The sequence below is a fragment of the Choloepus didactylus genome, chromosome 8 (assembly GCF_015220235.1).
Source record: "Choloepus didactylus isolate mChoDid1 chromosome 8, mChoDid1.pri, whole genome shotgun sequence".
In the NCBI taxonomy this organism is placed as follows: domain Eukaryota; kingdom Metazoa; phylum Chordata; class Mammalia; order Pilosa; family Megalonychidae; genus Choloepus; species Choloepus didactylus.
In genome coordinates this window covers 67,376,608-67,391,136 of record NC_051314.1, presented here as the reverse complement: position 1 = coordinate 67,391,136, position 14,529 = coordinate 67,376,608, and the positions used below count along the sequence as shown (strand labels likewise).

Genomic DNA, 14,529 nt, shown 5'->3' with positions numbered 1-14,529 from the left:
AAGCACCTGGCCTCTAGGCTGTGCACACTGTGGGCTTCTGTGGAGGAAGAGTGGGTGCTGTTATAAGCCTGCAGAATCCCAAAATCCTTCAGGGAAGCTCTTGGCCATGGCACTGTGAAGGTGTGTCTCCCAGCAGCTGCAAAGATGGCTGCAGGGGTGTGGAAAGTTACCCCCTTCCGCAATCATCTGACTGCTCCAGCAGCCAGGGGAGTCCTTGGCATGGGGGCTCTTGGCTGCGGGTATGTGAAGGGTTGTCACCCACACCAGGTTCTGAGGAGGGTACCTGGGGCATGGAAGGCTACTCCCCACTGCGCTCCTCTGCTGTTCCACGGTCCTTTCCCCTGCGGCATTTCGGGCCAAACCCTCATCCGTCTATGAATGCAGCCTCTCAGTTTCTCCAAATACACAGTCACTATGCATGTAGAAGTCCCTGCCCAGTCGGTGGAACCCTGGCACTGCTGTTCTGGAGCACTTTCTGTCCTTTATCTAGTGTTTTTCATAGAGGCGAATATTGCTCTTTCTCTCCTAATCTGCCATCTTGGACCCTCCCCCTCCCCCAATTCTTACTTTTTAAGACTTGGTAATATACACTTGGTATGTGTATGTTATAATTGGTGGTTTGGGAACAGCTAATTAACTTCAGATGAGTTAGTAATGTTTCAGGAATAATTTTGCACCTTTCTGTCATGATTGTCAGGCTCTGTGTAGAAGAAATTTTAGGTTATAGAAACACAATGAAGTAGCCACAATTGTTTTCCTTAGTGTTGCCCTACTTTAGAAGGAAACGAAATATATATTTTTTAATATTTCTGTTATATTTTACATTATTACTTTATTTTAAAACACTAAAAGTATAACTTAAACTTAGTCTTTAAAAACATTTGAAGGAAGTAAGCAACAAACATCACTCTTATTGACATAAAGTAATTGTTCTTTCAGCCCTGTGGTAAATGAATTAAATTGAATATGTAAGATGTTATCAGTTAATGTTTTTTTCAGCATTTACCAATATTTTAGCCTTGAATATTGCTGGAAACTTAGATTTTTACGATGGCCTCTTTATTCAGTCTTCAATTAAGGAATAAGTAATGTGTGATCTTGTGATTTAAAATAGCTAACATTTATTTCTTAAAAGTATTATTCCCTTTAAATATGTTTAAATCTTTTCTCTTAGTATAACAAGAGGATCTCGTAACCAAGCGGAGATGCAGAGCACTTCCAATCATCTATGGCTTTTATCTGATATTTTAGGCCAAGGAGCTACTGCAAATGTTTTTCGAGGAAGACATAAGGTTGGTACAGAGAAAACTTTGGAGGCTTTTTATCACTGTATGTATTCTATTGTGAGAAACACACATGTACTAAAATGTGGGACTTGGTGATTTTGGTTATTTTGTCTGAAGAGAATACCTGTTTTTGTGGTTGCTTAAATATAGGTGTGTCAGAGGCCATGAGGATTTTTACCCAATTGCTGCAGAGGTTATGTGTTGGGAAGTGAAAGGAAACAGGAAGATGTGTTTAGTGTTGTGCTTTCCGACGCTTTCCCCAACCCTGCTCCCCTGTGGTAGTGAATGGTCTCACTAATGGAAGTTTAGTGTGGCAGTGATTTGTTATAGGAGGAGTTAGGGGCATGGTGGGGAGTAGATGTGTAGTTTGAGGGGGAACCCATGGATGATTCTGATTCTCTCTACTAAAGGTTCATGCCCTCTCTAAAACCGGTACCCTACAAGACAGATTGACATAAAATGGTATCAATAAGGAAACTAGGTAAAAGGCTATATCCTGGTATGAGGTAACAGAAACTTGGTAGTGAAGTGGTAATAGAATAAAAGGGCTAATCCCAGGAGCACTTCAAGAACCAAAACATTTTATGTTAGATTCAGTATTGGAGGATGTAATTAAAATAATTTAAAATAAATTAAAGATAATTAAAGTTTCTGTTCTGGGAAGGAAGTGGGGGAAAAATGGAATAAAAAATCCTTTTATAATGCAAATAGTTATTCACTAATTTTTCAGCACTAAGACTTTGTTTTTTGCTAAGAGATGTTTGGCGCCTTCTAAATTCTTATTTTCAGAAAAGGGACACTAACATTTTAGTAGGGAGGAGTTCCTTCATATTTGCCTCTATCTTGAGATTACCAGTCAGTTGTGTCTGTGATACAATGATAAATAAGTATTCATGGGAGGGGCCATTTCCTTTGGGGAGAGAATATGACTTTAAACAACTTGTGGCTCATTATCTTATAGAGAATGAATCAGAAGTGCCTAAGGACAGTTTTTAGCTTTTTCCCTCAATTTTGGAATTATCCACAGGCTCTGGGTCCTTGATCAAGCTAATTGTGATCAACCTTAGATATTCCTGCCCTAGAAATCATTTTTGTTTTGTGCACTATGCCAAGAAGAAGAGAAAAATGGGTGGTGGCACAGCTTTTAGCATTGCAAACACATCTCACAACCTATCTTCCTGTGGCCCAAATTAATTTAACACACTTTAATAAGCACCTGATAAGTGCCAGGCTTTATATAGTAGAATATAACTCCAACTAGAACTAATACCTACAAAGAGTTCTGGGTATAGTAGCAAGGTGGCATTGGAGGGGATGTTAAGCTGGAAACTGCTGGGATGACAGGCATTCAAAACAGATAGGGATTGCATGTGGTATATTTCACATATTCTGGTCCTTTTTCCTTCCTTGGATTTTCAGTATTCTCCTTGGATACTCGGTGCACCTAACACATGGTAGATACTCTGTAATTGTTGACAGAATAAATGTATGAGTGAGAACAGATTAGACTACCCTAAAACCACTTGAATTTCTTCAAAGAAAACGGAGATGTACTTTATCTAAGATAGTTTAGAAATCTAAAATAAGGATTTGAAGGCCCCCAAAACCACTGAACTGGGACATAATAGTCTGTTCAAAAAATGGGACTGGGAGAGCTGGATATCCATATCCAGAAGGATGAAAGAGGACCCCTACCTCACACCCTACACAAAAATTAACTCAAAATGGATTAAAGACCTCAATATAAGAGACAGTACCATAAAACTCCTAGAAGATAGTGTAGGGAAACATCTTCAAGACCTTGTATTAGGAGGTCACTTCTTAGACCTTACACCCAAAGCACAAGCAACAAAAGAAAAAACAAATAAACGGGAACTCTTCAAACTTAAAAGCTTCTGTACGTCAAAGGAATTTGTCAAAAAGGTGAAGAGGCAGCCAACTCAATGGGAAAAAATATTTGGAAGCCATGTACCTGATAGAAGACCGATATCTTACATACATAAAAAAAAATCCTACAACTCAATGACAGTAGTACAAACAGTCCAATTATAAAATGGGCAAAAGATATGAAAAGACATTTCTCTGAAGAGGAAATGCAAATGGCAAAAAAACACATGAAAAAATGTTCATCTTCACTAGCTATTAGGGAGGTGCAAATTAAGACCACAATGAGATACCATCTCACACCAATTAGAATGGCTGCCATTAAACAAACAAGAAACTACAAATGCTGGAGAGGATGTGGAGAAATTGGAACTCTTATTCATTGTTGGTGGGACTGTATAATGGTACAGCCACTCTAGAAGACGGTCTGGCAGCTCCTTAGAAAACTAGATATAGACTTACCTTTAGATCCAGCAATTTCACTTCTCGGTATATACCCGGAAGATTTGAAAGCAGTGACATGAACAGATATTTGCACACCAATGTTCATAGCAGCATTATTCACAATTGCCAAGAGATGGAAACAATCCAGATGTCCTTCAGCAGATGAGTGGATAAACAAAATGTGATATACACACTTTGGAATACTGTGTGGCAGTAAGAAGGAATGAGGTCATGAAACATATGACAACATGGATGAACCTTGAAGATATAATGCTGAGTGAAATAAGCCAGGCACAAAAAGAGAGAGATTGTGTGTTACCACTAATGTGAAGTCTATGAAAAAATGTAAAATAAATGGTTTATATTGTAGAATGTAGGGAACCTAGAGATAGGCAGCAGATAGTGAAGGGGGAACCATAATTGAATGAACAGATAAGGTATGGAGGGTAAACTTATTGTTCTGGGAATGCTCAGGAACGATGATGGTTTGTTAATTTGGGGGAGGGTATGGTAGGAACAAGTTGGCAGAAATGTAGTTATTTTAGGTTATTTGCTTTTCTTATTCCTTTGGTTATCTGTTTATTTTCTTGGGGTAGGGTAGGAATGAACGTGTTGGAAGCAATGTAGTTATTTTAGGTTATTTGTTTTTCTTATTCCTTTGTTTTGGTTTTGTTTGAAATGTTTTTTTTTATTGTTTGTTTTTTAATTTTTTGATAAAGTTAAAAAAAAATTAAAAATTAAAGTTAAAAAAAAATAAAGTAAAATAAGGATTTGAGAGGCATAAGAATTGACTTTACAATTTGAGACCCAGTTTAGCATTTGGCCCCTTATAATCTTTCCAGGGATGTGTTTTGAGTTGCTGTGTTTTTTTTCAGTGACATCAATTTCAAGGGTTTGAGATTATATCCCCCAAATCTTGCTTCCTCTTGTAATTGTTGAAGGAATTTTACCATGCTGGCTAAATCCTTTTATTGCTTAAGAGTAACTATGCTTTAGACAACCCTTTTTAGGTTCTAAAGAATTGGGGTAGCTGGTGGTGGATACCTGAAACTATCAAACTACAACCCAGAACCCATGAATCTCGAAGACAGTTGTATAAAAATGTAGCTTATGAGGGGTGACAATGGGATTGGGAAAGCCATAAGGACCACACTCCACTTTGTCTAGTTTATGGATGGATGAGTAGAAAAATAGGGGAAGGAAACAAACAGACAAAGGTACCCAGTGTTCTTTTTTACTTCAATTGCTCTTTTTCACTCTAATTATTATTCTTGTTATTTTTGTGTGCTAATGAAGGTGTCAGGGATTGATTTAGGTGATGAATGTACAACTATGTAATGGTACTGTAAACAATCGAAAGTACGATTTGTTTTGTATGACTGCATGGTATGTGAATATATCTCAATAAAATAAAAAAAAAAAAAAGAGTAACTATGAAGTCCCTAAATTTACTATTTGTTAAAGTATATCACCTACTTAATCTGTCTCTTTTTTCATTAATTTGCCTTTAGCTACTATTGTGAGTGGCTGTATATGTGTATGAAAGAAGTAGGAAGGATATATTGATCTGCATATGTGTATATACATGTGCACATAGAGGTTTAAGTAGAATTGATATGCTTTGACTTAAGAACTGTGAATAATAAGTGACAGGGTAGATAGATAAAGGGAAAATGGTACTTTCCCACATATATCCCAGTAATATCACAGATATGCAGACTACATAAATTTGGAATATACTGGCCTAGATCACAGTGAGTACATTGCATTATTGTTTCATTATTATATTATTTTTATTTTTTTCTGCTTGCTTTTCTATGAGGATTCTCCTAATTTTAGATTGAGTTTGAGGCAAGTGCCCTCAAGGAAAATATCTCTGTGGGGTTGTATAGATTTGTCAGTGTCCTTAACCTGGCTGAACTAATGGAATAACAGGGTAATTGAACTGTGGTTACATTATTGTTCTCTTTTCATATTGTCTGAAAACAGTCATGGCCCCTTTCCTCTTTCATGTGTATTTGGAGTGACAACAGATAATCACATAGATAGTAGCCTCAAAATCGTGATCTTGAGGAATTGTGAAACAGTTAAATGCTTTTGAGGAAAAGATAATGAGATTTTGTTTGAGGAGAGGATGATGGCTGTAAGTGGTGAAGATGTGTGGAGGCTATAGAGTGGGCTCCAAAGCAGGAAAACCCCAGAGGTCCTGATAGACAGACCTGAAATATCTTTAGGCAAGTGGTACTTGAACCATAGGCTCTAAGGGGAAAGGACCTTTCCACTTGCTCCAGAAAAATTGAACCTTGGAATGGAAGAAGGAAGGCCAAACTCTCAGGATCTGCACTGATCACAGCAAGAGGCTTTCTGACCAGAGAAATGGGGAAAATGTTTTAAAGTAAGGTTAATATAGAAAAACATGAGAATGTAATGTATATGTTGAAATTTAAGCTTATGTTTTATACTTCTAAAATTCCCTCCCACATGTAGCTATGCATTGTAATTTTGTGTGATCCACTTCCGTAAGCCATGAGGGAGCGAGAGTGGAGGTGCTTGCAACTGTATCAACTGTAGAGAAAAGGAAATGACTTTGATCCTCTGGGGATGGTCTGTGAAGGAACAACCTGCCCTAGTCATCCAGGTGAAACTGCAGAAAGTTACCCAGGAAAGCAGGATATAATTTAACTAGGAAGTCACCTTTAACCTTACTCTCCAATTCCTGCTTACACACACATATGTATTATCACAGCTAAGAAAAATTTCTTAAAATCTAAAATATAATTTCATGTTTGGTACTATTAGGGCTCTTCTGATATGTAAATGACTCATAATGCAAACTTTATTTATAATATGAAAGAAAATTGTCTCTTTTTTACATTCCAAAGCATTCAATTTGAAAGGAATATTGAGCAGTTAATTGATTTACTTGACCTTTAAGAGTCAGGAGTCCTATTACAAAGGCTTAAAAGTTACGCAGGGTGTGTTATTGTGAGATTAATTAGCAGTGCTGAATGGTGTGTGAGTGTTGTGGAAAAGGGGAAGTTTAGAGTCATGTATGTCACCAGAAGCAAAGTTGAAGGTTAAAACAGTGAATCTTATGGTGGACAATATCCATGATTAACTGTACAAATAATGAAAAGTTATTTCATGAACTAGAGCAAATGTACAACACTATTACAAGGAATTATTAATAGAGGGGTATATGGGAAAAATGGACTTATTGCAAACTATGGACTATAGTTAACAGTAGTATTTTAATACTCTTTCATAAATAGTAACAAATGTACCACACCAATACCGTGGGTCAATAATAGGGGGGATAAAGGAGTATGGGAGGATTAGGGTTTTCTTTGTTATTTTCATTTCTTTTCTGGAAAAATGAAAATGTTCTAAATTTGATCATGGGGGATATATGCACAACTGTTTGATGATGTGAGCCAGTGATTGTATACTTCAGATGGTTTCTGTGGTGTGTGACTATACTCAATAAAATTGCATTAAAAAAAGTTATGCAAGATGTTCTGTAATAAGGATAAATTGCTACAGCTAGTTATACTGGTATCTTTTTGTAAATAAATAAAACATTTTCTTTCTTCTTTTTTTAAGAAAACTGGTGATTTATTTGCTATCAAAGTATTTAATAATATAAGCTTCCTTCGTCCAGTGGATGTTCAAATGAGAGAATTTGAAGTGTTAAAAAAACTCAATCACAAAAATATTGTCAAATTATTTGCTATTGAAGAAGAGGTAAGTAGTCAATCTTTAGTTAATCTTGTGATCATGTTTACCATAGTTATTCTGATTGAGGGACATAATCTAATATAAAAAAATGGGTTCAAAAAACTGGTGAAAATTAGGGCTCATGTAACGAAGTATCCTATCCCCAAAGATTCTTGGATAGATAGAGCAGTGGAAACTAAGTAGCATAAAAAAGGAATCAGAAAAAAGTAATGTAAGAAATAAAAGGTAAAGAATATGGTTACCAGTATTACTACTAGAAAAAAAACTGAAGCTAACATAAATAAAAGGATCAAAGAGAAAGTCAAACAATACAAAGAAGTCTTTGTAAGAATAAAAATCTTAGAAATCCAGAAATTAAGATAAGAAGTCCAGATGTAAAGGACAGAATTGATTTAAGGGAAAAATAGCAAAAATAATGTCACTAGGAAAAATAATCTATATTGAAAATAGAAATCTTTTTTAATCCCTTTGAGGTAAGCAATAAAGTCACTCCTTTTGAAAAATAATTTGGCAATTTATACGCCTTATCCTAGTGATTTCACTTTTAGCAGTTACTTCTTAGAAAGTAATCGGAAATGCAAATGATAGTTTTATGTACAAAGAATTAGTTATAACCTTGTTAAATAAGTTGAATAAGTTACCCTCTGTGATGGATAAACAGTGAGGAAAACTGATATTTACCAAAATTTTAATGACCTGGAACATGCTTATATAAGCTGTTAGATGAGAGATGATCTTGCTGTATACAGAGTTATATGCAGTTTTTTTAATACATACATACATTCATATATACAAAGAGAGAGAGAGACAAGGTTTGATTTGATACATAGAAAAATTACTAAAAGGAAAAATACCAAAATATTAACATAATTATCTTTGGGTAATGGAATTATGGATATTTCCCAAATTTTCAAAGATCAACATACATTATTTAATAATTGAAAAGCAGCTGCATATTTTTTTTAATTATTTCTTTTTTAATAACCACTGAATAGTAGGGAAATTCAGAGTATTTTATAAGAGTGTTTTGAGGATATGTAGGAAAAAATTAGAAAAGGAAGAAAAAGTTGAAGAATGAATACTGAACAATATTCATATTCACATTTTCAACTTGCTGACATTGGTATGCATCTTATAAATCAATATGATTATTTAATTTGATAGCATTTCTTTTTCCCTGTAATACTCTTACTAAATTGTTGATGCATCTTATAACAAATGGTACATTAAAGTCAAGCTTGTAAAAGAAGTCAGCAGCTCAGATGCAGATGAGCAGACCTGGAATTTCGCTGCAAGAAGGACCTATCCTGGCACGCATTTGTTTTTAAGGATAGGACTCCATTCCTTGAAGTAGTAGTACTTGTTGTGAGAGGAATTTTAAGTGATCAAGAGATTTGTTAGAGAAGCTGATTGTCCTAAATATACTATTATGCGTAAGACATTAAAGACAGTTTTAACAAAAACTTTATAATATTGCAAGCAATGATTTTATAGTTCAGATTTAGCCATTTTCACTGAGGTTTGATTGTTTTCAAAAAACAAATCTAACGTTCTTAATAGGAATTGGAAAGATACTAATTCCTATATGTGTGTAGTCAGCAAATGTTTAGTGAATCCTATGTGAAGGAACACAAAGTGCCTTTATCAGTATAACAAATCGTACATTTAAATGAAATGACGTTAAGTATTGGCATATGATAAAAGCTTATATTATATATTGAGTCATATCAGTGATTTTTTTTCAGACAACCACAAGACATAAAGTACTTATTATGGAATTTTGTCCATGTGGAAGTTTGTACACTGTTTTAGAAGAGCCATCTAATGCCTATGGACTACCAGAGTCTGAATTTTTAATTGTTTTGCGAGATGTAGGTATGTTGGTTTATTTATATGGATATATATAGATATAATTTAATAACAAGAATTAAAAAATGAATTCCTTACTTTCAAAACTGAAGACCTTTAGGCAATGCTTTTTTAGGTAAGACACTAAAAGCACAGGTGTCAAAAGAAAAAAATAAATCAACATTAAAAACTTCTGTACTTCAAAGGATACCATCAAGAAAGTGAAAAGACAACCCATGGAAGGGTAGATAATATTTGCAAGTCATATATTTAATAAGGAATTTGTATTCAGAATATATAAAGAACTCTTATAACTCAATGATAAAAAGATAAATAACCCAATTAAAAATAGGCAAAGGATTTGAATAGGCATTTATCCAAAGAAGATAGTATGCAAATGGCCAAAAAGCATGTAAAAACATGTCCGTTATCATTGGTCATCACAGAACTGTGAATCAAAACCACAATGAGATGGCACTTCATACCCACTAAGATGGCTAAAATTAAAAACGGACCATAACCAGTATTGGCAAGGATATGGAGAGATAGGAACCCTCATACATTGAGGGTAGGATTGCAAAATGGTGCAACCACGTTAGAAAATAGTTGGGCAGTCCTCAATAGGTTAAACAGAGTTGCCACATTCCTCTTCTAGTTTATTTACCCAAGAATATTAAAAATATATCTACTCAAAAACTTGTACACGAATGTTCATAGCAGCTTTATTCATAATAGCCTAAAAATGGAAACAGCCCAAATGTCCATCAACTGATGAATGGATACGTAAAATGTGGAATATCCATAAATGGAATATTATTGAGCCATAAAAAGGAATGCAGTACCAATACATGCTACAACATGGATATATTTTGAAAACATTATGCTAAGTGGAAGAAGCGAGACACATTAGAATAAATATTGTATGATTCCATTTATATTAAATGTCCAGCATAGGCAAGTCTGTAGAGACAGAAAGTAGATTAATGGTTGCCAAGGAAAGGCTAATGAGTACAAAATTTCTTTTTTGGGTGATCAGAATGTTCCCATATTAGTGATGATGGATACACAACTCTGTGAATATCAACTAAACAAAAGCCACTAAATTGCATACTTTAAAAGAGTGAATTTTATGATACGTGAATTGTATCTCAATAAAACTGTTATGAAAATATATATGGTAACCAAAGGTAATACCTTCTTGGAAAGAAATGGATCAAATTTATGAGGAAAGGAAGAGCCCAGTGATAAGGTAAAAAGTTTACTGGGAAGTCTTGAACTTGATGCTAGAAGCAGGATGGAGAATACCTGAGCGAGGATAAAATGAAACAGTGGTTATGGAAGTATGGTACTGCCTGTTGACTCATTTAGAACTTATAGATAATTGATGCTTTCCTAAGTATACTGACAGCCCTGGGTTTAAATTATTACACATTAATACCCCTAAATCTACTTTCGTATATTTAATTTAGACATTCGTCTCTTAGCTGTCAAATGCTACAAGCTATCACTTGGTAGTACTACGTGTTAGCCACACGATTTCAGCAACATTCACTTTTGCCCTTATAAAAAAACAAAAACAAAGGCCTTTTTGGAATAGTACTAAGTATATGAGAAATATATTTTTCTAGAAATAATTCTGACACTTTTCCCTCTTTCTGATACTTTTTTACTAGTTTATGTATTGACTTCAGTTTACTTTTTGTGGAATTATTTACCAAAGTAAAAAAATATAAAACTAATGAAAGTAAAAGTTTGCTATCTTTCTTTGGAATCTTTATTATTCTTAAATTTAGGCAGATTGCCTACATATATATAAGCAAAAGTATTTGAGGAAGAGGCATGCTTAAGACTCTTTTGTTACATTTTCCTAACACTATTTAAGAAAGATTGGTGTCTTCCTTAGACTGCATTGACCCTTATTCTTAAATCCTTTATAATTGAAACCTGAGATATAAAATATACATATCATCCATCACTTTTTTTGAATAAAATGACTTTGGAGCAACTTATGGACAAAATTTATATTTATTTGAGACTTGGTGAATTTGAATGAATTATGTAAATGAATTTGAGGTGCTTATGTACATACGCAAATGACACCTACATTATAATGTCCTTTGTTTTGTATTTACTGTTGAAGTGGGTGGAATGAATCATCTCCGAGAGAACGGCATAGTGCACCGTGACATCAAGCCAGGAAATATAATGCGTGTTATAGGAGAGGATGGGCAGTCTGTTTATAAACTCACAGATTTTGGTGCAGCTAGAGAATTGGAAGATGATGAGCAGTTTGTTTCTCTTTATGGCACAGAAGAATATTTGGTAAGTCATTCCTCTCTAATTTTATTTCAAGAAGTTGCAAATATAATTGGGTAATTGGATATTAAATATAACTCGGTATCCATAAAATGTCTTATCTAATTTTTATGACAAAAGTTATGTTTTCTATTCTAATGAATATGGGTAAAAGGGAATTGGGAATTGATTTCTAAGAGTGCTGTTATTTTTCTGTTAAAATTTTTCCAAGTTTTATAGCACCCTTTAGTCCCTTAATTTTACTAATGTTATGAATCTGTATTAAAAGCTGTCTCTACACTTGGAGAATCTCACTAGTAAAGTTTCCTTTTTTGGGGATCTGAGCAATTTATCTATTACAAGCTTGTTAGAATTCTATTCCCTATAGAGTAAAATTCATTGTAAGTCTGAAACAGAAGAATTCTATTCAGCGGAGATTATTGAGAGACCGAAAGGACCACTGTTAGAAAAACACACACACACACACACACACACACACACACACACACACACACAATGCAATGCAATGCCTCTGAAAAAATCTAACTTGAAATGCTAGAAAGCTCCTTGATTGAAAAGTTCCTAGGTTTATGTATGTGTCTGTATAACATTAGTAAATGTTTAAAACACTTAAGAAAATATCATACTTAAAAGTAAATATATTTTAACACCAGTCAGGAAGTTTGTAATATATAGCTACTGGTAATTGTGGCTCTGGCTTTCATATCAAAAGTCTTACATTCTATGACTCTTTTTCAATTGGATTCTGTTGTTGTAATCTTATAACATGAGGGATAAAGTCTAGTCACCCTTTTAGTTTCATTTGGGTTATTCTAAGCCTGGTGTGAATTAAAGTGCCTTAAATTGTCCTAACAATATGTAATCCAAAATTAATCTGTAGTTATATTTGATGATCTTTTAGATAAGAATAGATAGAAAAAGGATTTCATCCATTTGTCAAATATTTATGGAGTGCCTACTTAGTGTACCAGGCACCTTTCGATGGTGAACAAGACATATGATTTCTGCTCTTATGCAGCCCACATTTTAGTGGGGAAATAGACAGTTAACAAGTAAATAAGATAAAGTCAGATAATTGAAGTGTTGTGAAGGTGATAAATTAGGGTAATCAGATAAAGAGTGACTAGCAAAAGAAACATAGGTAAGCCTCCCTTAAGACCTAAATGAACTGACACTTAAATGATAAGACGCGAGCTGTGCAGAGATTTGGGCAGAGGGCATTACAAGCAAGAGAACAGCAAGTACAAAGGCCTAGAAACAAGAATGACATTGGTGGTCAAGAAACAAAAAGAATGGCAGTTTGGGTAGAGTTTAGTGAGGGGAAGGGGCTGGTGTTAGAAGCTGGAATTGGAGGTGTAGGCAGGGGCCAGCCAGACCATATACGCTGGTGGTTTCAACCCTGTTAGAGATCATAGCCCCCCTTTTTATCATAAATATTTTGTAATGTTCTATTTGGTATCTTAAAATCAAATTTTGCAAGTTGTAGAGCACCCTTTAGTCCCTTAATATAACCTTATATATAACTGTAAACCTTAATATAACTGTAAACCTAGTTAAAAGAATAGTATAATATCATATACTATTCTTAATATCATTAAGTATACTATCTTAATGATAATTAAGAAAAATTAAAGGAAAATATTATGTAATAAAACAATAGATATTTAATATGTAAAGAGTTCAGGAACAACTCCACTAGCAAACAAAGTAGTCAGATGCATGTGCCTATATGTAATCTCACTTTGAATGCTAATACAGTTATATGTGTATATTATGTTAGTGAATCACATTTCACAAGTAGTGGTGGTGTTATTGACATGATTTTCCAAAGCAATGGACAATTCTTGGTAAGGTTTCTAACTAAACAAAGTAAACTCTTCCCTCAGTTTACATATAGTTGCATTCTTGGCAAAAATAATTTGTGTTTATATATAAAATGGCCTTAGATAATTATAAAAGGTTTCTTACATGAATACCTGGCAGGATGTCCAAAAATCATGCAGGATGTGTCTCATGTACTGCAGGATGTCTCTCCTCCCTGGTTTCTGCGCACTAATTAACAGTAGCCCTTCCCAGTTACTGAGATGACCAAAGCAAACAAACTGCACCACCCTTCAGTGAGGCTTTTCCCCCAGTACCACCGTTACACTTCTCTATATTGTCCTGGGACCATAGTTTAACTTCTTCTAATAGGCTTTTAATTGGGAAGAACAAAATATTAAATAAACTAACTCCAAGGTCGTACTGTTATCTAGGCTGAAAGTTTAATGTTTCCTTTCTCAGATTATACCCACCCCTGTTTTCAAATACAGTAAACAAGAAATTACAAAATGAGATAATAGTCATAGTAATGAGATAGGTAAAGACAGCAATCTAGAAATATTCTACATTTGAATGACAACTGCCCCCATTTTGAAATTCTTAAGAATTGAAGGCCAGTATGTTAAAGTCCAAAGAAAAGTCCAACATTCTTTTCTCCAGCATTTTTACTATAATGGATATCTTCTCAATAATATAATCCTGAAAACCTTAGAGTAGCTGTCTCCTTATTCTCCTATTCCAGATGTTGTGGTCCATGCCTAGTAATACCAAGTTCTACACTAGCATAAGTAGCTCATTCAGGAGAGAGCTGATGGTCACGGGCATATCAAACCAGCATGTGTTAAGCCACTACCAGTCAGTTGCTCTTTGGTAAATAGCTTCCAACTATAGCCATTAAGTGGTAAATTTTCCACCTTTTGAGGAGGGCACCCTTTTGTCTCCCAGAATCACTGCATCATTTAGAAACACCCTCTTACCAGTGATAACTGCATTGGTTCCAAGTTCTCTGGGTCATAGCCAAATCCCACAATGTCATGAAGGATTGTTTTGGTTTGGGACATTTGGGTGGTGACTCTGCTTTGATCCAGAATGTACTTTTGTGGCTTTATCTTCCAAGAACCTTAAAGTTGCCACTATACAGCTTCCATATAGACAGATGTTAAGTGGCTAAGCATATGTGACTAGTGATTGA

General features: G+C 34.6%; 1 protein-coding gene across 2 annotated transcripts in view; it reads left to right on the top strand.

Moving 5' to 3' along the window:
* The window catches only part of TBK1 (TANK binding kinase 1), an 83,803-nt gene that overhangs the window by 9,044 nt on the left and 60,230 nt on the right, over positions 1–14,529 (top strand). Inside the window, exons 2-5 of one of the 2 annotated variants that reach the window (XM_037846460.1) lie at positions 1,175–1,292; positions 7,218–7,358; positions 9,098–9,227; positions 11,341–11,522. In XM_037846460.1, coding sequence (XP_037702388.1) covers positions 1,206–1,292; positions 7,218–7,358; positions 9,098–9,227; positions 11,341–11,522 — 540 coding nt within the window. In that variant the 5' untranslated portion in view covers positions 1,175–1,205. Of the gene's footprint in view, positions 1–1,174; positions 1,293–7,217; positions 7,359–9,097; positions 9,228–11,340; positions 11,523–14,529 lie in introns of those variants that run through there. The other variant, XM_037846461.1, reaches the window with a different exon arrangement.